This window comes from Colletes latitarsis, chromosome 6 (assembly GCF_051014445.1).
Source record: "Colletes latitarsis isolate SP2378_abdomen chromosome 6, iyColLati1, whole genome shotgun sequence".
Taxonomy (NCBI): Eukaryota; Metazoa; Arthropoda; class Insecta; order Hymenoptera; family Colletidae; genus Colletes; species Colletes latitarsis.
Genome location: NC_135139.1, coordinates 8,735,154 through 8,763,133, shown reverse-complemented (window position 1 = coordinate 8,763,133; position 27,980 = coordinate 8,735,154). Strand labels below are relative to the sequence as shown.

Below are 27,980 nucleotides of genomic sequence, written 5' to 3'. Positions count from 1 at the left end.
CTTAAAAATTCGTTTTTGATTTTTAATAATTTCGAATCTCCCATTAAAATTTTTCCCAGGGGTGGCCGAACACCCTCTATATAATTTAATTTTCTTTATAGCTTATTTCAGACATGAGTTTAAACATTTATGGGTAACGAATATGTATGAGGAAAACTAAAAATTACAAGAACAAATGAGTATCATTCATGGATCGATTTTATTCAAAATTTATTCTTTTGAGATGAGAATATAAAACTTAAATATATTTAAATTAAATATAATTAATATTAAATTATATATATTATAGATATAAATATTAAATATACTTAAAATATACTGTTTCATTGAAATTCATTTAGCCGTTTAGACGCAATCGTGTTAACAGACATACACATATGCGTACATACGTAAATATGTAAACACAATTGTAAATATTTTATTTATAGTCAAAATGTGATTAGCAGGAATTAACATATAAGTATATATTTTCTTCCGTAGAAGGAATTTTCTCGAAAATTTTTGTTTGTTATTCAATTTCGTAATTCTTGATATTAGATCTAATTTTGCCATATAGAATTATTCCTTACAGTTTCTAACACCTATAGCCAAGTATATTTATCTAAGAAAAACACAAGAAAGTAGATCCAACGATATGTAAACTTTATTGCAAATCGTCAAGGCCGATCTAGGCTTTCGTTCATCGTCGCCTTCGGTATCTGAAAAAACTTATTCCAAACGCAGTATCTTCTAAAGCATACGATTGAAGTCGTTAACAATTCTTTCTTCTTAAAATAGTCGTTCGCGCGACGAGAATATCGTTTCAATTTATCCGCATGGTGTTCGTAATGACACAGAAAGGAGGGAGAAACGTACACGTACACATATATGTATATTTGCATTGAGGTAGGTCAACAAATTATCACTTTTGCGTCTGATAGTGTATTATATTCGCGTTAACAAATAAATTGCGATCGTACAACGTAGGCTCGCAACTTGTTACACCATTTTAAATAGTATTAACAATCATTAAATTACAACATGCCCTTATAATTCGCTTGTCCCTGATTCTGAACACGTTTATCCTGCACGTTCAACAACCTTATTACTTCAACATCTGCAACCGCAACTTTCAACTTTTAACGCGATCCTTAAATGGCACTTTCAGCGCTCTAGAAAATTCACGTGGGCAGTATACCGTGTTCTTTATGCAAATTTCTAAAAACCAATGAAATTTTTACATTCTTTTGGACTTTTACGTTCCGAGTTTATTTCAGGATTTGAACAGTAGCGCCCTATATGTGCTCCATTACTAGACCAGAGTATAATTTTCCTAAAATGGCACGAAATGCAATTTTTTGGCGACGTTTAAAAATTTTGGCGATGATAAAAATTTCACCACGGTATTTCTACCAAATTATATTAAATTCCTTAACGCTACGTTTCTGAACATCGACGTTGCGCGTTCAATTGCCGCTGTTTTTTGTTTTCTTTTCATAGCTAAGCACTGCTTAAGACTAGTCTCCGTAACCTCGTATCGCTATCGTACTAATCCTGGTAAGAAATTAATAAGTGGCAAATAAATATTTATCAACAGCATTCGTCTCGATGGACACGCTGAGCTTTTATAAAATGCTGGACGCTCGGTTCGTTACCGATTTTTCATTCGGCTCTCGCTACTACGCTTATCGTTAAACGGCTCTTAACTACTTTTAATGACGGCCTCGATAATCCTATTATTTTATTATCTGAAAATTATCAACTCCGCAGAGGCAACGATATGGAAATTACGAAAACTTACTTCACTCTATCACTTGCGATTTTAACTCCCCCGTAACTGCAAAAGCCGCGACGTCGCTGATAAAAATAACGCGCACTTCGTCGACCAAATGCTCCGACAGACAATAATTTGGATTAACTATTTTAACGCGTGTAACGTAGTGAAATACTAAAAAGCTTAAACGCTAGATATTTCGAGAGAAAAGCTTTAAAAAAAAATCAACGTAATCGTCTTTTTCTACGAACAAGCCTTCCTGTTGACTATTGTGTTACTAACCGGGTAATATTTAATACAACGATCTTAATTAAAGCACGCAAACGGTTAAATAAACAACTGAAACACGCGACACGGTTCAGCGTATTCTTACAAACTAGAGATCTATCCTTCCTCTTTGTCGTTTTAAATAATAAATATACCTCTAAATCATAAGCAATCTCATTTTGAAAAATTCTGAGCAAAACGGGGGCACAACGAAATCACGTGCTGCTTAATAACGCTACTTTACCATTTAAACATCGCCTCATGCCAACGGATTACTCTAAAATCCTCTTAGAAATTAATCACAATAACATTAACGAAGATTAAGAGGCCAGAAAATTAACATTTCGGGGTAACGACATACAATCGGTACACACTGACACGTAAAGACAGAGAGATTCTTTAGACACTTGCATCGTAAAATATTGATCATACCATTCAGTATGCGCAATGTTCGTCAACATCGAGATAAAAGTGTAGAGCATGTCGATATAAGTTTGACACGTCGACGCGCGTAAACATCGATTTCGTAACAGATAAAGTGTACATCGATAATGATCTTCTCGATCCTTATACAAGCACCTGAATATGAGTTTTCGTGTATAGAGGCGGACAAATAAAGTATCGATTGTCGATCCAAAGCAGTTTCGATCGGGACGAGCGGATCGAATCTCATTAATTTTTTAAACGTTTATTTAGACATGAAGGAATAAAACGTCTTATATAGAGGAATAATAGCTAGTATTTTTTATGGCATCAAATCCAAATCATATTCGATCGATCTGCTTGAGATTCGTCTTAGCACATTCGCTATTACTTCGCATGGTACTCGTATCGGTAGCAATATGTGGATTCTTTCCAGCTGCGAGGCCAGACTCAAAAATGAGATTCACTCGTGTCACATGCTGATTCGGTAATGCCGTTGCAGCGTTCCTGTTCCACCTGCTATACTTAAAAACAATTTTAATTTTGTAATAGATCGACAGAATGTGTCTGATCGAAGAAACAAGTTTCGTATAAAATACAAAATAGCTTCCAGAAATTGAATATCTTCGGGTGTTTTCGGTTACTTTTATCATTTTGCCTGCGCGGATGTAAGTAGTGATGGGACTATTTCGATGACGTATTTATTAAATAGAAAATATCATTATATAAAGGAAACTGTAATTAAGGAAAATTTAGAGGTATTGCATATACCGGGAAATAAAATGACGGCCGACTGTTTGACGAAACCTCTAAGTAGACTGAGTTAGTTAAATAATGTAAGGAAAATTTTAGAGACTGAAAATCAGTAAAAATTAGGGGTGTGAATGTGTAGTTATTTTTACTGGTTGTAGTTGGTAGCGTTGGAACGGGGAATATGAGGGAGAATCCCGGTAGAGTGGCCGGTAGTGTGTAATGGCGTTGTGAGGAAACAGATTCGACATCTCCTACACAATCTTTGGCTGATCAAATTTAATTTCTAAACATAGAAATACACAGTAACCAAGGTTTATGGATTGGTACGTCATACTCGAAGGGTTAAGTTTTTATGATCCTTCTCCCCTACTCTTTTCGCCTCTATTTGGAGGCACAGCGATGCCTTGGAAATTCGCCGGTTTATATGAAAATAAGGAACACGATGGTAGATCTAGCCCCTTCGAACGTCAGCCAATATCCAAGACATTACTCCTTGCGTCGTACAGTCCCATCGCTAAAGACGCAATACGCGTGGTGTCCAAAGATATTTCGGATCTTTCGTTCAAAGGCGCGAGGGCACGCGGAGCAACGACAAACCGGGGATATTAGGGGACGACAGACAGAAAGTAGAACAATAATGTAAATTCGAGAAAAGTAGCCTCGCAGCCGCGCGTGCGACAATGAACAAATGACGCGACACGAGCCGCATGGCTTGCCAGAGAAACACCGGTTAGCTCGGTTTTGAGTAGCGAACACCGGCGCTTGTTTGGCAAGAGGCTCCGCTCGAGAAGCCTTTCTGTGAGGACATGCGCGTTCAACTTGGCCGTGCCAGCCGGATCCTCAATCAATTGCGTGATCGAAAGCTCGAATTGACGAGTACTATCGAGCGAGTCGACGTCGCTTTCTGCGATCGAGTTCCTCGTTTTGCGTGTCGAGAGAGAGAGAAAGAGATTCCGGCGTACGCGCTTCGAAGCCTGAAGCCCTCTTCTTGCGCTGCGAACCTGTTTGACGCGCGATTCGCGTGGCACGTTCGAAGCTGAAGGCCCACGTTGTGCTTTGTTTTAAATTTCGATCTGCCTCGCGTTGCATTCGTCGGGGTGGAGGGTTTCGTGTTCGGGCTGCTGTTTTCCAACCGAGCCACTAGCGGCACAGACTTCCGCGAGACGTTCAACTTTCATATTTTTAATCAAACGTGTCGAAAAATATTTTCGAACGTTCTCAAACATTTGACACCTCGATCGAAGTTTCAAAGATTAGGAAATTTTTATTTACTTTAGGATCTGGTCGGAAGCCTGTTCCCGCTCGAGGCATAGGCTGCGGACATGGAATTTCTTATTTGTCGCAAAATTACTAATAACAGATTCATGCAAGTGTCATGCAAGGTGTTGGCTGCACTTGAACGTCGGAGAACAGAGTAGATTGAATGACCTCGTTGGTCCTCTTGCGTTTTGGGTATTGAGTTATTGTGTACCGAATAACGAAATGATTTCATATAATTACTAGCCAAAACAGCAGATCCAAGGTGTCGTAGCTTCTCCTCTGTCGTGACTTTCAACACATTATACCCAGGGTGCTACAATCCATGCATTCGAATTCGCTCCTTTCTACGTGTGAGCACACACCTAAATACGTGATTGTAGAACTCGCTAACACTACCGTGGTACACATTTGCACGCCCGTGCCTTCAATAAATTCACTTTGAGTAAATTAATTCCATCGATTCTATTTCGTTTCATTCAAACAAGACTAAAGTTCACACTTTTAAACGACGCTTCGTTATTAACGATGGTATCAAGTACCTCGCGAGCAGATTTAAATTCCGATCAGTTAAATTAAAACAATTTCGAGACATTATAGTAGTGCTTCCGAGTACATTCAAATCTAAATGAGATAGATTTCAAACAAAATTTCTAAGCAGAATCGAATCCTGTTCGTCTTGCTAATCCTGATTTAACTTTATTTGATCGGTGCAAATTTGTTGTTTGTTTAATTCAAATGTTATGCATTTCTTTATTGGCACATGATCGAACGATGTTACTTTTTTATTGCTTTACTCAAAACCAGGTCTCATAGACAACATACTCTCCAAATACAAAGAAACACTATTTTTCACGAGCAGTGTTCAAATTAGAAATTTTCGAATAATTAAATCGATACTAATTAATTTATCCATATCTGGCTACTCGAATGGAACGGATATAAAGATACTCGAGCAATGCACAGAGTATTAATACACGAATCATTGAGAAGTTTCAATTTTTTTACAAGTATCCCTAATTTGAATCTCATGAAGCGTATCTTGGTTAGTAGAACTCATACTGTACTTGATTTCGTCTCTATTATTTATTTTCATTTCGAACTCAAAGATCACTGTGAAGGCACGCGCGTGGGCAAACTCGAGACACGTAGAACAGGAAAATGTTGCTGTCGATGATGCTCGTCGGCTGTTGTCGCTGCATTTGATGACGTCGCTGTCGGATGGGCATGCCAAGACCATGACCGTGGACTACCTTAAGCACGCTGGTACCATGGGCCATTCCCGTTTCGCTTTCTTATGGTGCATGAGGCACGACACACCGGTGACTCGTTATAATGGCGAATGAGTAAAATTTATGGCGACGTTTCAGTGACGAAGAACAAACAGTGAAGAAAGTACAACAGTAGTGAGACGAACGTTTAACGAGATACAGAGAATAATCAGAAATGGCAAAAAGCCGATCCAACGATAGTCAAATTATGCGCATAGTCGTCGAACATTGTGCGTTTTGATACTTATTTTTAAATGGGCCTTGATCGAAGAGAATTACGATAATTTTACGTTTCATCCTTTAGAATATACTTGCCAATATTTATACTTATAATACTTGCCAATATTCTAGAATTCATCTAGTATTTCAATTACATTTAATTTAGTACACAAGTACAGCAATGCTTGGATAATTGCGAGTCATTTTCGATTGAATAAGGGAACGATAGTCATCCCTACTACTGAGAGGAAACTCCTTTTGATACACCGGGAACTACCCTGACCTGAGCTCGAATATCGGTGAAGTAATTCATATATAGTACATAATTTTAGTTTTATGTTTTTTTAAATAAAACTTTTATCAATGTATTTGTCAGAGCTTTCCAATTAAAATAAGACCAAACACGATATAATTTGCTTTTAACCTATTTCTAATGGAGTATAAAATCGTGTTCGTGAGTGCCAAAAAAAACGAGTTATTGTTACTCATTAAATACGCAAATATGATCATAGTTATATCATGTTTGGTCTTATTTCAATCAGAGAAACCTCACAAGTAAAGGTCCCGTTAACAAAAAATAAAAAATAAATTTTCACATTGTGTTATTCTTATTTATTATTATTGGTATATTTATGAATTATTAGTTTGTGCCTTTCTGGGAACTGAAAATTAACTATGCTTCTTCGCAGCTATCCAAGATCCGCTGTATTTGCAAAATTTCTATTATTGAAACAATTTCTACGCCCTTAGTGTATTGAAAGCAATAGAATAGTCTCAGTAAAAACATCGCGTATCAAACTTTTCAAATCGCGTGAAAAATACCCGATAGTCGACTTCTATGCATCGAAACAACGATTTGTTATTGTAGCAATTTTTTATTGTATTTCTCTGCGTCTCAATTATCCTTCGTCACTTCAGGATTTTTCTCGAAAAAGTTCATCGCCACCAGTGCAAAACGTGCACGGTGGGAAAGCTGTAAATGTGTGACGTAATACCAACTATAACACATTTAATTCCTAAATCTTGCAATGATCGAACGACGTTGCAAATAGTATGTATACCTACGTTACGTATTTTTGTGATCTATCTTTGCTTAGAAACATGGCGAACCTGGCATCGAACACAGATGACAACAAGCAAGTAAGAACTTTAATAAAAAACATTCCAAAAGATGAGCACGATGTTAATTCTATTTTTTTCTTTCTAGGTATCGAGAGCATTTCCATTCAGCGACGCTAAAGTCTAAATGATTATCAAAATGCTTATGAAAATTAGAAAACGATGCTTAAACTTTCCGATAATGCATGACGGTGGAAAGAGAAGATGCATTGAATACAAAAGAAGTAATACGAAAAAAAAAATAAACAATATTGATTAAAAAACTCACAGTCATGCAGTCAAATTCCTCCAAAAAAATAAACGAAAATAAATCTCAAATTTACATCTAAATTTTACCATTTAAAGCGTAACTTTCTGACAGTGAAAGATCGACAGCTTTTCCCCGTTTGACTAATACGCGACTTTCAATTTAAAGAAACTTCCTGATTCACGGAATCCCTTCGATAAGAGATATTCAAATCGTTCAAAATGCTTGGTAAACGTCGTGCAAGATAGATCATAGATCGAGAATTTCATACCTTGAATGCACATTCGCCGGGATAAACTGAAATTCTCTCTTAGTGCACGTATCACAAACTCGTTGCAGCGATGCGAACAGGTGTGCTCTCTCTCGAGGAGCCATCAACCAAAAATAAGAGCTCGCGATAAAATTGTGAGAGTGATAGAGTGTCGAATGATTTGTCTACACAGAACACGCTCGAGATCTCTCGCTACTGGTCTCTATCTCTATGCCGAAGAAAAGGATCGGGATGAGCGATTACAGAGTGCAATAATCTTCAGAAAGAGAAGAAGAGAAACGTCGAAAACGTCTTGGTCTGTTCGGTGATCGATTTATTATCCAATGCGTGACCCGATCGCGAACCGTTGTCCTCCATGTTTGTTGATCGACGAATCGAACGATTCTCTTCCCTTCCGTGAAACACGTATATCTTACCTCTCGTTTCGCATCATCGTTGGAAACAAATAAAGAGTTCAGTTATCCGAGGTAGTACATGACTGTACAGGATCGCTCGTCCCGACGTGGGGTTCGTGACGCCGACTAGAACTAATGGTCTACGAGGATATGAACCGGAACCACCACGGGTGAATCGAGTAAAATCAGTGTTATACGACGTGACCATTGCAACGTTCTACTAAGCAAGCTGGGACCCCTAAGATGACCGAGCGTAGTACAAGGATGGTCGACAGGATCAGCAGGAGTACGGGATTCGAACACGAGGTCGGGGAGACACGATTGCACATATCCTCCTCACAGAAGCACATGTGACCAGTGCCGGTACTTTCCATCATGCACACGTGGTCCACCATGAATAAGTTTATCTGTAGCTGCGAAGTGCAAGTCCGCCTCACGCTCTCGTACGCTGCGAACAAACAATTACCATTATCAGAGAGAATACTAAAGTCCATTTGCACTATACAGGATGGTGGAAAGGGTGGGACAAAACTAATACTACGTGTTTCTGAGGTCACATAGTGTTGGTCACAAAAATATTCAAATACCGATGTAATCCTACTCCTAAACTTAAAAAAAAGTAATTAGCCAAAAATGTGGTATACTCATTTCAAAACTCGCTCTAAACCATATTAGACTAACCAAACTATATCAAATTATGTTCAAATATACAAGGTGTTCGGCCACATCTGGGAAAAATTGTAATGGGAGATTCTAGAGGCCAAAATAAGACGAAAATCAAGAAACGATAATAATAAAAAACACACACACTAATAAGCTCACGTTCTATTATTTTTTATGTTCCAAAAGCTACAAAATGGTACTCACGTGACTTTGCGTTGCGAACCATTTTCACGCAGCAACCATTGCAGGTCATCAATGGCGGCTGATCCCTGGGAAGCGCTGTGTAGTTGAAAGGATCTTTACACCTGAGATCCGTCCACGAATCGCATTCGTAGCAGTAAACGGAGCGAGCTGCAAAATACGATCACGATGAAGGGAAGCGTTCATTCCGTTTCGAGGGATAAAAGAATGATGGAAAAATTGCAAAACGTTTATATGCACTTCGACGCTGTACTCTTACGTTCAATGAAAATATAAAAATCCTCAACGATCGTATGTTTAGCAAAAAATTGAAAATAAAAATTGCGATGCAAAAACGTAGAAAAAAAAATTGTAAACAATAAAAAAAGTTGAATGTCGAGCAAGGTGTAAAGTTACTGCATCGGTCAAGCTGATGCGACGGAATCGCTGAAAATAACAAAAAAAAAAAATGGAAAAGCAGTTCTCTCGCGAAGTTAAGAAATAAATTGAGTTGAATCTGTAGATGCAAGTCCTGCGGAATAACGTTGACAACAAGGACACTGAAGAGAAACTGGCTTGATCACTCACTCTGGCACTCCGCGCGACAGACGGTGGCAACCGCGAGTACAATTGCCGCTGAAACGAAACATCGGTCACTGTTTTAGACGATAATAACCATGACAGGTGATCTGCTGATGGCTACGAAACGATAATTATGAAACAACAAAAATGGGTGCACATTGCTAGGACTACCACTAGTTGTTCCTACTGCTACTGCCTTCGTTATGCCAACGATTCTATTCATCGTTCAAGTTACATCTAGCTATCGTCGCGACTCAAAACATTGGGATAACTGTGTATCCAAATATTTTATCGATCCATTATCATCCGGCAAGATTTGATTAACAAATACGAAGATAATTCGATCAATGAGTTTTTTTCTTTTTAGGTGCTTATTTTTTATTATTTTTGTTTTCTACCTACCTGAAAGCGTACGTTTGGTTAAACCTTGTCTCCAATTACGAACTCTGTCATTCTATTTTATCGCTAGATCGCAGATTTTATGCATTTACGTTCAGAATAATATGGGGAACGTACGAATGTATGCAGAATATATTTTTCGAATTAATATAGTAAATATCGTAATCAACATATTTTATCTAAATTATATTATGAGAAGGTAGAGTATGAAGTACAAACAATATCTGTGTTTTTCTTTTATAGAAATATTCATTTCCTTTATATTTACATTCTTAAGAACAAATCTCCAATTTGAGTATTTGATTACCAATTCAATTTGATAGTCCATATTATATTGCAGAAAATAGAAATATTTGGTAATTCAAGTTTACGGTATTTAACATTTAATATGTATTAGGAATTTTTCATTGTAATGGATTTTTAAACATGTAAAATATATATCACACAATAACATAATAATTGCATTTTTAACATTTATACATATATGAAATTTTCTTCTTGGTATATTGTTCAGGCCAAAATAGACGAAAATCAAGAATATCAATTTCTTAACTGAGGCTTCGTTAAAAAGTTATTAAAAAATTAAATTAAAAAATTTCAAATCATTCTGGAAAAATTATTTTCGGTTACGGAGGTCAATTACAATCATTTTTTATAAATATACATACCCCTGACTTCCTACCCACTTTCGAGAAAAAAATTCGGATAGGTGCTGAAATTTTTCGGCAAAAAAAAATCTTTCAAATCGTCTTAAAAAAATTATTTTCGGTCGCAGGAGTCGATTATAATCATATTTGGTGAATACACATACTCCCCAAATCCTGCGAATTTTCGAAAAAAAAATTCAGTACGTTTAGTTGTAAATAACTTTTCAGTACGTAAAGTTGTTTATAACTTTTTGAAACCTCAATCACCAATAATGATCATAGAGTTGCCAATATGAATAAATTTTAATTATATCGCCCTCTAAGAATAACAAGCATAATAGTTACACCAAATAGTTAATAATTATATAAATGAAATAAATTGTGATGATAATTGATTTAGTATCAATATTAAGTGTTCTTATCTTAATTGTAATATTTTCCTTTGCATACATACATATCTTCTGCATACATTTAGCATACGTTTTTCATATTTGTATATCCCATAAATGCATTAAATCTCCAGATATCTCAATTATGCAAATTGCAAATAATGAAGTAAAGTGCGAACGATTAAATGTATTGATATCTATAGAAATTGTTTTAATTCTGTAAAATGAATCACTGGATTTTCACTACGTGGACACTGTGACGTGTGAATGCAAATGTTCGTTCTTAAAATTCGTATTCGTCAATATTTACCTCGATTAACAGTTGCAAAAGTAGACTAGCTCAATAGTTTAATCAAGTGGCGTACTCTAACGGTTCCTCGAGTTATAAAATAGTAACGATGCAGCAAACACGTTTTCCCATACGATACACGTACTGGTTTTAGCTGCCGCAAGAACGGATTACTCGAATTAAGTTTTCAACGTCAAAGTTTGCAGGAAGTCCCTAGTTTCAGAATTCTATTTAAAGTTTGTTAATATAACCCGATTGCTTATACATCGTCCATATACAATTGTTAGAAGCGTACGAAGAGGAATTATTATCGATTAGGTCGAGTTTCCAGAGACAAATATCCTTTTATTGTATGTTTCATACCTTGCAGCATTTCTTTGTCGTGGCATGTGTGGAAAATATGCAGTTAATAAGAAAATGGCAGTCGTTGATTTGAGCTTTGATTGGGTTTAGCGATCTTAAAAACTTGTTTGTACGTACCTCGTGCACAGCGGCAGCGATCGTACGCGTGTCGTTTATTAAAATGATTTACGTACGTACGAGAAATCTACGGGAATAATAATACGAAACGAGGCTTCGTATTCACAGCGTGTCATTGGCGACAAAAAATAGCCGTCGTTTTCTCGTTTGAATAACAGACGAACCGAGAAAACAATAAACTAGCTCGATATAAGAATATTACCTACAACTAATCGGTTAAGTAATTTATTTTGAGCTAATATTCGTATAGTTTTACTTTTGATTTGTATTTCTCGATGCAATGCTATATTTTAATGTTGTAACTGTGCAATTGACGATGCATAACAAATTCTCAAAGCTAACAATTTTTCTTTTATTAACCCCAGGATGACTTATGTTGTGTTTAACTGCTATATGTAGTATATAGGGAGTTCGGCCACCCCTGGGAAAAATTTTAATGGGAGATTCTGGAGGCCAAAATAAGACGAAAATCAAGAATACCAATTTGTTGATGAAGGCCTCGTTAAAAAGTTATTAACGTTTAAAGTTCCGCCTGTAGAACGGCAGTCGGCGAACAGCTACGTGCGTATAATAGTGGTTCTCATTCAGCATGAGAAACTCTACTTACTGACGTATCGACAGTCGTACAGTTTTGTGAGTGAGAACCACTATCACGCGTACGCAGCCGTTCGCAGATTGCCGTTCTACAGGCGGGACTTTAAACGTTAATAACTTTTTAACGAAGCCTCAATCAATAAATTGCTATTCTTGATTTTCGTCTTATTTTGGCTTCTAGAATTAGTTAACAATTAATTTACACAAACTCGACCTTGCTTTCTCCCTAAGAAATGGAATAAAATATCTATCAACATACATGATATAATTTTTCTAGATAATTACTCAAGAGAAACCAAACTACATTTAACATAGAAACACATGAAATCAACCAAGACTCAGAAGTCGTCTAAGAGTTAATTCGATAATAGTCTAAACAAAAGAAACCTTTAAATTCTCATAACAAAGTTAAAGTTTCTATTTCTATCGTTCACATAGATACAATAAAGGAAATTGTTTTCGAAATATCTCAAAATTTAATAATTTCCATAACTATAAATTAACTTTCATGATAACCATCTTGGTTCACACATTATCCAATTTTGCTGGCTCGTCAGAAAAGGGTGTTTAATTAAAGTAAAAATTCCAGAAACGATGACACTTTTATCACCAACGACACCTTGTACGTTTCTACCCTTATCCACGCTAATCGTAAGTTCAATCTGTGTCGCTACGTTTTCTGCTGTTTTCCTCTCTACACTTTCCCCGGACAGTGCGCTCGATCGCCTCCCACACAATCGATAAACCAAGTTCCGTTCGTATCAAACTAATCATAGATCTACATATTGCTTCAAGGGGGGTGAAAAGTTCTAGCTAGCTCGAAAGAAGTAAGCCATAAAAGATACGGTGTGGGGGTATGCTGCAAATTCTTCCCTTTTCTTATTACATATATCGCTAGACATCCGTTAGACAACACAGTAGTGGACGAAAATATATTGCATTACCGGAGTGAAACAATATATTAGTTGACAAAATTTTCTATTTTAATTGATTCCACTCTATAATACAACTACGACAGTATGCATACTTTTTTGCAATTTGTAATGAAGAAGCAATGTTTTTGATTTCAGTTTAATATCAAATTTATTAAAACGTATTTATTGTCTAAGATATTTGTTTAAATATTATGTATTAGTATAACAAACTTGTACTATATATCGAACAAGTGTTATTTCAATCGAGGTTAAGAAATTATCTCGTTTGACTTATTTCCATATTTCTTTAAATTTCAAGCTGTATGTCATGTTTGAAATTGCTTTAACAGAATTTGTATTCATATTTTTGTATTGTTTTATTTCGGATTGTGGGTTGATTGATTTAACCAAATTTTTAAAGGGTACACTACGATTAACAAAATTAAAAATAATTATAAATTATTTTCATACTTTTAAAATGTCACTTTTTGATTGTATGCAAATTCTACAATGTTTAATAATGTTCCTACTATTTAGGTATCATGACTGCATAGTTTTCTATTAATAATGGCAATGTACTAATTATTAAATAGTGTGTATTTTCATGGTAAATTTGCAATTAAATTCATTGTTCATTCAGTATTTGTTGTTCGTAATATACAACGAACTTTCATTTTAATAATTTAAACATTTTGGGATTTGAGAACAAATCAAAATACTCTTAAATTATTTTAATGTTAAAGATATTCTTCCTATACACGATACACACTGAATGTTGAAAGTACATTGCAGTAAGAAATTATCAGGGAATGTAACATTGAATTAATTTTTATTAGTCATTGTGATAGTTCTTAAAGTTTTATATTTATTAAGATTTTTCCTTGGTTTTAAAATGTAGAAAATGGCTGCAAACATATGAATACTATTTCCAAATTACTCTATAGAAAACTAGCTAATCAAAAGAGGTCTCTGTTTGAATTTCTGTAAACATTTTTGTTTATTCTGTTAACGTCTGCGTCTATTAAACGTTTACTATCAACTTATTCGCCCACTCTTTAGATTTGATGATATTATAAAGCAATCTATTAATCCCACGCATTGGTGGAAAGTTTGCTATACATAAAAATTAATTTCTATAAAATACATAACTAAAATTTGTTATTAAATTCCTATTTTTTTTCTGCGATATATTATCGTCCACTTAATATTTTTAGTATGCGGATGGAGTTAGTATTACGAGGAAAGGCTAAAATCTTGCGGACCAATAGAAAGGAAAATATTTTTTAAATATCTATTACTCTTAAGTCGCTAATAAATATTACTTCTTAAGCATTGTCACATTTCCGTCTATATAGCCTATCGCTATCAGTGTTACGTAAAGCATAATTTAATCGAAGATAAATACACTAGTATCACTATTATTCTCAATAATAAACAAATAATTCAGTGTATTCATAAATAATCGTAAAAGCTGTAAATTGAACCGTATTGCTTTGTTAATTATCAGTGTAGTATTTATTAAACTATCTAGAGCATAGTAATTCATAATTACTTAAACATTTTATTGTTTTAATCCCATTTTTTTAATAATATATATTATTTTTTCATATTATAAAAGATTGAAATATTCAAATGTTTAAGCAAGCATAAATCATTATACACTGAGTAATAATAATACTTTTATACAAGTCAGACAACATTGCGATTTAAAATGTCCATATTTGTCTATATTTTTAAATCACATCTAAAAAACCTGATATTTTTGTCGAATATTTCTAAGTAGAGAAAATTTAAAAACAAATTGGTCTGAAGAAAATTCGTATCAAAAAATATAAATCGTTAGAATGTATCTTCGTTCAAATCTGCCTAAAAATGTTTTACGTTGGTGTTCGGTTATGCATTTAATTATTCCTTCAAAAACACTATTGGTAAACAGCGATTCAGAAACGCGAGTAACAAAATAAATCGACTCCAAAGATTTGTTAAAACGTAACGGTATCATAAAAGGGACAATTACTCGCGAAACTCACCCACTATTAAGTAATTCGTCCCCATGTTTCCCGTAGTGACTTCTTCTCACTATTTATCCAACTTCATGCCGTGTCACGAATTCACCCTTGCAGCAGAAATGCACGCCGCGAATTGCATTCGCGCGCCAGGCAATCGACTGCAATAAGAAAAAAATTAAATCTTTCAGACGCTGTTGCAGGCCGATAAATACTGCGCTTGTTTCATAAATCGCTTTTAATTACGCGCGATTGAACGTAATTAAAGCTGAAATAGACTCGCCAATTTTAGAAAATCAATATTACAAATGAACCTATGCGCTGCATAGCATAGCAAAATACGTGTGTATTTCAAGTTTGTGAATCTGTTGAAATTAGTAATATCTTTTTTATTTTGCTCGTAATGTTTTTAACAATGTGAAGCAATGGTTTAACATTTTAAAAAATGGATCTATCTTTTGAGCTCTAAAATAATACAAATTTTTGCTCTTGAAGTAGAGAAAAATCGTTGTTTGTTTACTTAAATGAATTCAATGTAAGGTTGTTTTCGTTATTTATCGAATACAATAAATTATTTAGAAGAGGCCTCTAGTCAAACTGAGCAAAAGTTATATTTGCAAGTAAAATAATACAACACAAAACATCACAAAAGACAAATTAACATATTCGAATTATATTTTTATATACATATAGTATTCGTGAACATGAAAAATATACCTATAGTTGTTAATGATCAATGTATTAATAGAAATAAATGAGTTATCCACATTCTTCTACAATGAACATTTTTTGTCTTGCTCTCTTAGATTATATAATCGCCACCATTTTGAAGCACAATGATAGAGAATAATCATGATACTTTTCTGATTCTAATAGAGCAATTTTCGGTAAAAATGGTTCACGTTATTTTCTCTACGCTTTGGCCATTTCGCTTGTTCTCTTCAAGAAACACAAAATTGTGTAACAAAATCTGAAATATTTAAATCGTATTTGTCATGATCTACGAATAGTGTATCAAATTGAATTTTTCATGTGTACATTTTATAAAGTTCAAAGCAAACTTCTGAAACAATAAATAATATGTAATTTTAAGAATTCACGTGTGTAAAAATTTATCATTAACTGCAAATCCTGCAATAGTTAAAACAACACTTCTAATATAGTTATTAAGATAGTAGTATACATGTCCCAAAATCATTATTGATTATTCGGGTCAAGTTATTTCTAATCCTGTCCAGACAATCTAAAGACGTCCTACTGTAACTCGAAACAGTGACAGGATTAGAATACATTGTGTTTTTCACGCGATCTTGCGGCAACCAACACTGCGGCAAGCAATTGAGCCAACAAAATGCCGCATTTTCCCTTCCAACGTTACTATAACTTCGTCCACCTCATTCGTAAGGCTAGTATTGTGCATTTAAACACTACATAAGAACTCGATTTTGCGTGATTTAAAATATACATGATGGGTTAAAAATTCTCTGGTTCAAATTCAGTACGAAAGATGCCATAAAACATATGTGCTCAACCATTTTCCTCTTAGATACCATGAGCTTTAGTTTAAAGCATAATTTCACAATAAATATTGGGTATTGTCGTTGTTAACCAGCTACATTCCGTGTACTTAAATGTGTAATAAATTTCTATTTAATTATGCTCTGTTTCTTACGTTAATTTTTAATACTCATATACAAGGTGTTCGACCACCCCTGGGAAAAATTTTAATGGGAGATTCTAGAGGTCAAAATAAGACGAAAATCAAGAATACTAATTTGTTGATGGAGGCTTCGTTAAAAAGTTATTAACGATTACAGTTTCGCCCGTATTTAATTTTTTTCTCAAAAATGTGCAGGATTTCAGGGGTATGTCTATTCACTAAAAATAATTTTAACTGAATTCTGCAACCGAAAATAATTTTTTCAGAACGATTTGAGATTTTTTAATTTTGTCGAAAAATTTCACACATTCACGAATTTTTTTCTACGAAGTGGGTAGGAATTCGGGAGTATGTCTATTCACCAAAAATGATTGTAATTGACCCCCGCAACTGAAAATAATTTTTTTAGAACGATTTGAAAAATTTTTTTTTCGTCAAAAAATTTAGACACCTACCCCCTATCGATTTTTCTTAAAAATTCGTTTTTGATTTTTAGTAATTTCATTTGACGCCCTACAGAAAAGTTGTCTAATACTTTTTTGTAGGTACCCATGAGCTCTACTCCAGAAAAAAGTTTAATTGAAATATATGCACAATTGTAGGAGTTATGGCTGTTTGAAAATTGGACCATTTTTATGGGGTTTTTCTCATTTTGCGAGGTTAAGGACCAACTTTTCAAATATTTTTGTAATTTCTACATATTTTACACTAAAATACGCGTCGTTTGCTTTTTTAAACATTAAAATCGTCCAATCCGTTCAGGAGTTATGATGTTTCAAAGATTCGCATAGAATTTCGGGGAACCATATCAGGCCGCAGATTAGATTTTCGGTAAGGAATTTTTTTCTCGAAAGTACGTAGGATTTCGAGGGTATGTGTATTCACCAAAAATGATTGTAATCAACCCCCGCAACTAAAAATAATTTTTTCAGAACGATTTGAAATTTTTGAATTTAATTTTTTAATAACTTTTTACGAAGCGTCAATCAAGAAATTGGTATTCTTGATTTTCGTCCGATTTTGGCCTCTAGAATCTCCCATTACAATTTTTCCCAGGGGTAGCCGAACACCCTATATATTTCGTGCTCAAGACTCGACGCGAATGTATCTCAAAAACAAATACTTTCAGTATTCATAATTTTAACTTTTCTTATTAATGTTAAGCTGTAAAATAAATTTGCCAATTTTGTATCGAAATTTTCCACTTATTCTAGATGACTATTATGCTTGTACTATTAAAATGAATTTAATTTACTGATCCATTATCCATAATTTTTTTTATATTTTTATATTCATTGTATTTTATAAATGACTTGACTCGATTAGTAATGTCTCAACTCACCCTGTATACATGTATAGTGATTAACGAATAACGTATGTCCTTCTTAAAAAAAAATACAATTTAAGTTAAATTAAAAATTTAATTAAAGTAGTAACCCTGATATTATTCATTATTAAAAGTTCAAACGTCAGAGTATCTTGTTTTGAATTGATTTAGCAAAAATTTGCAACTTAAATGCCAAGTAATTCGCAATAATGGACGTTTCGAACCGTTTTCCGTCATATAACATCGATCTGGTAAACGAAGAGTGTTGTTTGCCTGTAGGATGAAGAAGTACTTGACAATAGAAGTGACTTTAAACGCCTAATCCATTAAATGGGATTGCAATTGCACTTTATGCTAAGGTTTCTATTAGTTTATTTACATTAAGAGTCATTTATTCGAAAACTTGCATGGAAATTGATCCACGTGACCGTCGCGTATATTATTATCAACGAGCTTCCTGTCAGAACAAGTTCTTTAACATTAATTAATGGAACCAAGACGCGACGTCAGCTTCGATCGACACGCCCACTTGCTTCACCAGTACATGAATGTATTATACAAGCTGTTCCGAACTTAAACGATCAAACTTCTTCAGCATACTCTTTAAATAAAACTACAACAAAATGTACATCGCGTTTTATAATTCCTAATGAAATCAAAAAGAAATTGATTCTTCGTGTGAAAGTAAGTTGAACCTATGGAATACAATTTTTTATACGAAATTTCGTTCTCGGGATAATAGATTTTGAAAGTATGCGAGCTACCTATTTTCTTATTGGAAAATGTTTTTGATACTCTGATTTTCAAAATTTCATTTTCACGTATTTTCAAAATCTGTTATTTTAAATATATGTTTTATATATTTTCATATGTATATGTATACACACAATCTGTGTATTTAATAAGTGCATTTATTGTATGCAATCTAAGATCGAAGATGAGTAAGCACTAAATAAGAGATCATTTTCGAAGGATATATACAAAGTGTTCCACTATTCGTAGTACAACCGAGTGAGAGGCGATTCTTAATAGAAAAATAAGTCGAAAAGAGAATATAACATTTTTTCATATGAAGCTTCGTTTTCGAGAAAATCGAGTTTGAAAGTGTAATAGAGACTTCGCCATCAGTAGAAGTAGAAACAGCAAGTAATGGCCAGACGTGTCAGCTGAATCATATTTTCTAACCTCAATAAAATTGTAAGGTACCTATGTGTCCCTATTATTGGACGCAGAAGAATATTGATTACTTAAAATTAATATCTTTTTACCAATATACGATGATATCTAAGTAAAATATCTACTATTTATAGAAAAATTATAGTGAGAACTGTATTCAATTTCATACACCCTTTATTCTACAATAATTATGCAAACGACCAAATTGGTTGTAAATTGGAAATTTATTTCATATTGATTTCGGTTTTAGTTCTGAAGAACTGATATTATTTGATTCCAAAACAATTATATATTGTAGGTGAACGTAGAAAGATTATTTACCTCCCTTTATAATATACTATAATAATATGTTCCTTATAAAATTGAATTATAATAAAATTTCAGATGATAACACATAATAAATAAATTTGTAATTAGTAAACAAATTGGAAAATGTTTCAATATTATCTTTTATCAATAAGAGAAGAACTTCTTTCTTGAGCCACATAAATATATATACTTTACATACTTGAAATTATTTGCATATACACATTAAAATTTTGTTTAAAAATGTAATAGAATTATTAAATATCAAAATAATAATATAAGAATTATATCTATAACATGGAACTGTAATTAATATAGAAGCAATAAACAACAATTATAGGATCAATATTAATTATTATTAGTTATTTTCTAAATACTAAAAATTAGTTACTTTAATAACTAAATATTAGTTATTTTCGAAACCTATTTAACTTCTGTCAAAAAATCTTCCATTTTTAACCCTTCACACTTCGTGAGTCTTCATTAATATGAACAACTATAAATACCAAATGCAATTTTGTGCCTTTAAAAATAAAAAAATTGTCTTCTTATCACAAAAATGTATAAATACCTATAATTTAAAACTTATTTATTATATTCCATTAAATTCAATTTGTGTTGTAATCAGCGGCGTCAATAGAATGCAAAGTGTTAACATTGTTTTCTCTCGAAAGAAACGAGTTTTCATACCTTTCGAGACACCGACGAAGATTCTTGCCCCTTTACGTTGTGACAGCAACGAGTTTCCAAAGGAACGCTCAGACACTCTGTTGAACGAATCGCGAGGTAGATGGTCCTTTCAACGCGCTGCTACGAGGAACTGTGGTTTCCGTCGCAGCGTCGCGATTTCATTTACCCGCGACGCTCTGCGTCACGCATTGGACAGCACGTCCTCCCGTCGATTTCACGTCACCGTCCGCGACCGTAGGGACTGGCTAACCTGAAAGAATTTCAAGCGAGAAGATTCGATAGAAGTCTCCGACGGAATCGTCTGAACACATTCGCTGCCATGTCAGTCGAATTCAAGTGACGCGTAAACTCCACAGGGAGTCGCGTCACTCTTTTTCGAACGACGCTCGTATTTACAGGCAAACTTCATTTAAATGGACCCAACGAAAGACAAGCAATTCGTATAATCCGGTAAATTTACGTAATAGTAGTCCACTAATTATCTGCACTACTTCTAACTTTTCATTCGAGTAACTGAAATTTTCGTTGGGTGGATTTAAGCACACGTTTAGCTCATTTCTCGGATTATAGTAATATAAACTTGGGAACAAGGCTTGAATGAAACTGTTAAAACTATCAATTGGTTCTTATATAACAGTTATTTGTTTACTTTTAACTTTTCTGATCGTAGAAAACGATTTTATATTCCATATATTTATGCGTAGATGGAGCGTTTTTATTTTCTCCAAAATGAGAAATTGTTTTAGTTGAACAGAAACAGTTGAATTCTGCTTGTGGAAAAGTTAAATTTTTTTAAAACAAATTTACTGTTGATTGTTAAATAGGTTTGAGGTTAAGACCTTGAATCGTTCTATACAAGGTTCTGGTTGCATACAAACATTAGCAAATCAGATTGGGTACGTCGGAAAATTTGCGTTCACAAAGAATAACAATGAATTAGTCAGTAGTACTGATTTCGTATACAAAACGCTTCTGTGATTAGCTCAGAGTTAAATTTATTTATTCATTGCATAATATTATATATCATTATCTATTAGTAACAATCTCGTAAAAGTTATAAAGATAATGGAATGTATAACAAATACTTTTGTGTGAAAGATATCAGAGCGGAACAAGCATTTAACCTTTAAATAGACTCTCAATCTCAACTGAATTATTTTACTTAATGTTGATTTCTACCAAATTGGTAAATGGAAATCAACTTTCCTTTAAAGCATTTAAGAAATAATGAACTAATAGAAGATTACATAAATTTCAAATAATTACATTGACATATATAAAATAATTATTATTTTAAACTTGCTGAGGGCCGCAGCGGCCCCAATAATCCACTTTAGGGTTAATGTTTTGAAATTCGTTCTCATTTAAGACTAGTATTAGTGAACATAATTTAGGAAATACATTTACTTCTAAAAGTAAACACTAAACACCGATTGCATATGTAAATAATAACTTTTTAAAATAAAATACAATAATTGTATTTGTTATAGTAATCATACAGCACAAAGACTGCAACTTATTACAAAAGAAAATTAAGAAACATAACTAGATAGTAAAATAACTATGCAACATTATAACTGAAAAATTTCATAAATGTTAGTGCATATAATAACAAAATTAAATCATTTCATCTGATACTTTTACCTAATTCATCAATCTCAAGTTAACCATAATATCATTTTTTATACGCAATATCGATAAAGTTAAACGCTTCTGTGATATGTTAGATCGTAAATAGCTTTTAATTATTTTGAGTTTTAAACAAACTTCCAAATTTTAAATCCAAATATTAACTTATAGAGACATGAATGACCGTATTGAAAACTAATTTAAAATATCCCACGGTATATAATTTGAGAACCACTGGTATAGTCAATCGATACAATGGGGATCCTCTCAATAACCTTGAACAGCTAATTAACTCTGTTCTAATCACAGCTTGAGACCTTTCAAGATCGTATTTTTATTATTCCTTTCAGAGGAATTTCAAACAAATACATTTTTATTACATTCCAAAGAAATGGCTCAGTAAACGTCATTAAAACAAATATTAATAAATTTTCAGTAGTAATTAATACTCTCACAACCATAAGATACAGATGCTATTATCTGTACTGTCATATTATTGTTAAACAGACCATTTTCGATAAAAATTATTCATGCATAACAAAACACGCTCTAAACAATGATGTAAACGATAATACATAAAAGTTTATTGCAGTTAATATAGACAACAAATACAACAGACTTTTCAAACATACATAATTGAACATATTTCAAGAAGTATTTCATATAAAAAGTGAATTAACGTATTTTCAATTGAATGATTTATTTACCACTTCACGAAATAAATTATTTGTTATTTGACACTGTTATTTATTATTATTTATTTGTTCTTAGTATGCTTTGTCTCTCTTTATATTATTGCTACACTTCTTGCTACGTTTTTTAGAACGCTTTTTACAATCGATTCACTATTATGGTTTGTATTTGTTATTGTTATTACACGTTACTATTCATGAAACGTAAACTGACGATTAATACTGAATCAACTTTTACACATGAAACTACTTATTCCATTCAATGCTTTTTCTCTATGTCAATTGGAAAAATAATTTATTCAATTAAGAAATACATGTTATTTTTACAAATAAGCAGTATTTTAATTTACTATTAATTGACCAAATGAAGAACTAAAGAGTAATTGAAATACATTATTTGTAAAATACCGATTAACATTAGTTAAAGTGATTATTTTTAAATTATTATTTAAAATAAATTTCGTCCAGATTATTCGAATGATTATTTTTAAATTACAATTTGACATAAATTTCGCTGAAATTATTCAATTGATTATTTTTAAATTATGATTTGAAATAAATTTCTGATCTGATTGCATTTGCGTTGCTATAGTGTTTTTGTGGAACACAATTTCCCATAATATCACGAATTTCAACCATGTAGCGAAGCAATTGATCGACAGAACAATATGCAAGACGATCGGTTAAACGACTCGTCGTCGGGAATATAAATGTTTGCACGACGGAAGATGAAATGGACTTCTGACATGAAATGCATAATGGAAAATACGCGCAGAAAGCATGCAACTCTACATAATACGTAGACATTCTGTACAAACTTTGCTGGCAATCCCGTTGAAATAATATAGCCATACGAGGAATGAAAAGAGATTGTAGACAGGAAACGTTAAATATTCTAAAAATCTCTGACGTTTAATGCTAAAAATCTTTACGAGATTTCAATAACTTTATACGATCGTGTGAGAAGAAATCTATTAACATAATAGTATTTAACACGAACTTTCAATAAAATTTAAAGATTTGTGTGTTTGGCAACAAAAAGCAAAAGTATGTTTTCATTTTTTAAAGTAATCTTTTATACAGGGTGTTCGAACACCCCTGAGAAAAATTTTAATGGGAGATTTTAGGAGCTAAAATAAGACGAAAATCCAGAATACCAATTTGTTGATTGAAGCTTCGTTAAAAAGTTATTAACGTTTAAATAACGGCAATCTGCGAACAGCTGCGTGCGCGTGATAGTGGTTCCCATTTAGCATGAGAAACTCTACTTACTGACGTATCGACAGTCTTACAGTTTTGTGAATGAGAACCACTATCACGCGTACGCAGCTGTTCCCAGATTGCCGTTCTACAGGCGGAACTTTAAACGTTAATAACTTTTTAACGAAGCCTCGATCAACAAATTGCTATTCTTGATTTTCGTCTTATTTTGGCCTCTAGAATTCCCCATTAAAATTTTTTCCGGAGTTGGCCGAACACCCTGTATACTGGGATCACTTATTACATAATGTAAATATTAGCATGACTCTTGAATGTGATTTAGTCGAAGATTCAACCTCCATATTGGATTCTCTTGAGGAATTAAAACATACATCGAACTTAAATTAATAGGTTGACTGCCTTGACGTTTTTGAAACCCTTATATAATAAATGAACCTTAATACTTGTAAATTTTTTAATGATGTCATTATCATTAGGAATACTACAAAATACAAATACTCTTTCGGACTACTGAATATTTCTATTTGTTATAATTTGAAAAATTGTCGAGGATATGAGTGATAATTTCTTTTTTTCTAAACATAGTCCTATTCTCATAAGCATATTACGTCAATATTGAAACATATAGTAATACGCTACTAAAATTTAAGCACCTGTTGCTCGAAGTAACGTGCACAGTTCCGTTCTGATTTTGACAACAGCATTTTATTAATAATTTTTAAGGATTGCATAATATTAACAGATTTTACTTGTAAATAAAATAAATAAAAATATTTTATTTTGAATTTTGGATGGTAATTATCAAAGATATAATTCGAATTTGTTTTCGTTAGACAAATCTTTTGCTTAAAAATGGTTTATTCTACTGAAAAAAGTTTAACTTATATTCCCTTCTATTATTTTCATAGATTATTTTAGTCATTTTTCTCTGATATTAAGAATAACGAAATCCATCATACTTTCTGTTAGTTTTCTTTAATGTTTTTCATAATTATTGAAATTAGATTGTTGAGGAAATGTTGTAACATCATTTTCAAGTTTTTGAACATACAACCATTAAAACGATTCAAAATTATTGTTATAAGTGTTGAAAGAATTTCTTAGTAACATAATATTAATGTTTTCTAACACACATATTAATTGTTCATTTTATATATGTATCCCACACAACTGATTCATTAACACATTCATCAATTTCCCTAGAAAACAACAACGTGTCGTAAATGATTTCATTTACATGATCAACGTGTCAGGATGCCAGCTAAAGATTAAAGTAATTTGTTTATGTAAATTTGAGGTATGAAGATGAGGTTATAGTATCTTCTAATGGTTCTAATACAATTTTAAAAGTGCCAACCGATCGTAAACTTGGTTTTTTATAGGTTTCCGTTCGCTTTCAATGGCTTCATTGTCTGGAATAAGAGAGTACTACGAAACTGTCGTTGAAATCGCTATTTACAATTTTTGGACGAAACAGAAAAAATATATAAAAACACACTGGAGCAGTAATCACATTAATAATTACAAAAATTAGCCACAAACCTTTAAGTAATATTTTTATTGTGAACGTAACACATTTCATGTAAAAGAAAACATATTTATTTTTTAATTAAATTAATACAAATCTGCGTATACAGGGTGTCCCGCATTTTTCCGTACACACTTCAGCAGTGTATTCTACAAGTAAAAATAAGACTAAAGGTTTCCTTAAAAAGTTATTAAAAAATTAAATTAAAAAATTTTAAATCATGCTGGAAAAATTATTTTTATTTGCAGGGGTCAATTACTATCAATTTTTGTCATTATACATATCCCCGAAATCCTACGAATTTTCGAGAAAAAAATTCCTTACCAAAAATCTAATCTGAGGCCAAAAATGGTTCCCTGAAATTTCATGGGAATCTTTAAAATGCCATAATTCCTGAACGGATTGGACGATTTTAATGTTTCAAAAAGCAAACAACGCGTATTTTGGCGAAGAATATGTAGAAATACCAAAACTATTCGAAAAATTGTTCCTTGACACCGTAAAGTGAGAAAAACCCCCTAAAACTGGTCCAATTTTCAAACGGTCATAACTCCTACAATAGTGAATATATTTCAATGAAATTTTGAAGGGAAGTAGAGTTCATGGATACCTACAAAAAAGTATTACACAACTTTTCTGTAGAGCGTCAAACAAAATTATTAAAAATGAAAAACGAATTTTTAAGAAAAATCGACAAGGTGTCCAAATTATTCGGCAAAATTAAAAAATTTCAAATCGTTCTGAAAAAATTATTTTTGTTTGCAAGGGTCAATCACAATCATTTTTAGTCAATAGGCATACCCCCGAATTCCTGCCTACTTCGTAGAAAAAAATTCGAGAAGGTGTGAAATTTTTCGACAAAATTAAAAAATGTCAAATCTTTCTGGAAAAATTATTTTCGTTTGCGAGGGTCAATTACAATCATTTTTGGTGAATAGACATACCCCGGAAATGCTACGTACTTTCGAAAAAAAATTCTTTACCGAAAATATACTGTGTGACCAGAAATGTTTCCCCGAAATTTCATGCATATGTTTAAAAAATCATAACTGCTGGACGAATTGAAGAGTTTTAATGATTCAAAATTCAAACAATGAAACAATACATTGGATGTAAGGTCCACTTGTATACCTCATCTGATAAGAACCACCACCACGCGTACGCAGCTGTTCGCAGATTGCCGTTCTACAGGCGAAACTTAGTATTCTTGATTTTTTCTTATTTTGGCCTCTAGAATCTCCCATTAAAATTTTTCCCGAAGGTGACCGAACACTATGCATTTGAACATTTTACAAATCTAGAAAACCAAAATAAAATGCTTAGGTGACCGAACACTATGCATTTGAACATTTTACAAATCTAGAAAACCAAATTAAAATCTCACGTTATTATTCAGTTTCCTATTTATTCAGAAAGTGGTCTTGTCTACATGGAACGTCAAATAGTAGTATTGAAATAATGAAAAAATTAATATGCTGAGTAACAATAAAAATAGTCCAAGGAATAGAAAATTTCGTTTGAAATATAATAATTAAGTTATTTGATATACCGACAAACTTTCCGTTCCATAGATTATATTTGTGTATATCAAGAACATGAGAATTCGTTACCTATTTATTAAACAAGGAAAATGTTTATTCTGAAGACACTAATAATCCCATTTCCCCAAATACAAAATTGTAGTACGAAGGATATTCGAAATTTTAGACTTTACCGGCCGGTGCGCCTATTTGAAATGTAGAACACCGCAGCTCTCGTCAGGTTGCCCCAACGTCAATTTTTGAACTTCCGGAAATTAGAAACACGCGATCGGAAGACTAAAGAACGAGAAATACGAAAATTTCGAATTTTGCAAAATCAATGGACAAATTTACATAATAAGAATTGCCCTAATACCTACGCGTTAGAAAAATAACTTTAAGATTAAAACAGAAGACTAATAATAACAACCCTTAATCATTAAAACATGAAAAAATCAACGAAGATAAATCATCTGTTGCGGAAACTCTTTTCATGGAAATCTATAAAAGCTGCCAGCATCGAGAGCCTGTATATTTTAGACGATTTCAAAAACAGTAAAATGGTGACATAAAGCCCCTTTATTTACGCAAGAACAACATATTTCAATTTAACCAAAATTCCTGACGAGTACAAAAGTGATCGATTCATAACAAAACGAGCTACGCACGATTTCAACGTATCGCGTTCCCACACGTTCTCCTCATGACATTTCGATTTACGAATTACACTCTAGATACCGGCATGCAGGATTCGATAACGTTTCGTATTATTTGAACAAAGTAACATACGAAGGAAAGAAACTCGAGACCGTCGATTACATCCTCGCCGATACGTACACAACTCATACAGGAATATCCTGGGTACTCGACCGTAGGAACCAATATTCAGCAACGAAGAGGTTTCGGTGTACGGGTCTCCAACCCCTGTGACTTTTCTAAAACCAGATCACCGAAACTATCGTCGACGATTCACTGTTCCTGACCGATTCCATGAACACTGCACCATAAGCATGGCGGTAGACGATACCACGTAGGGCAGAGAACAACGTTGCGGCGCGGACAGGTGCAGTGATTGCGACTACGCTAGCGGGTAAGCGTCGCGACACGGTCCGT

General features: G+C 33.2%; 1 protein-coding gene across 3 annotated transcripts; it reads right to left on the bottom strand.

Moving 5' to 3' along the window:
- Nucleotides 1-185: 185 nt before the first annotated feature.
- Nucleotides 186-27,980, bottom strand: Qvr (glycosylphosphatidylinositol-anchored protein quiver). Of its 3 annotated transcripts, none has more exons than XM_076767511.1 (6): nucleotides 27,705-27,978; nucleotides 20,278-20,527; nucleotides 15,143-15,279; nucleotides 9,407-9,454; nucleotides 8,843-8,989; nucleotides 186-8,423 (listed from the first exon to the last, which is right to left on the bottom strand). In XM_076767511.1, exons 3-6 carry the CDS (start codon nucleotides 15,165-15,167, stop codon nucleotides 8,167-8,169), a joined length of 477 nt encoding a protein of 158 aa, XP_076623626.1. In that variant the 5' UTR covers nucleotides 15,168-15,279; nucleotides 20,278-20,527; nucleotides 27,705-27,978; the 3' UTR covers nucleotides 186-8,166. The 3 variants fall into 3 exon arrangements, with proteins under 3 accessions (XP_076623626.1, XP_076623627.1, XP_076623629.1); XM_076767512.1 differs by having other exon boundaries at nucleotides 20,278-20,522; XM_076767514.1 differs by lacking the exon at nucleotides 9,407-9,454 and having other exon boundaries at nucleotides 27,705-27,980.

Coding starts and splice junctions, on each gene's coding strand:
- Qvr (XM_076767511.1), bottom strand. CDS start 15,167: ATGGGGACGAATTACTTAATAGTGG. Junction 8,990..9,406: donor CTGTCGCGCGGAGTGCCAGA/GTGAGTGATCAA, acceptor CGTATTTTGCAG/CTCGCTCCGTTTACTGCTAC. Junction 8,424..8,842: donor GGTTCGCAACGCAAAGTCAC/GTGAGTACCATT, acceptor GTTTGTTCGCAG/CGTACGAGAGCGTGAGGCGG.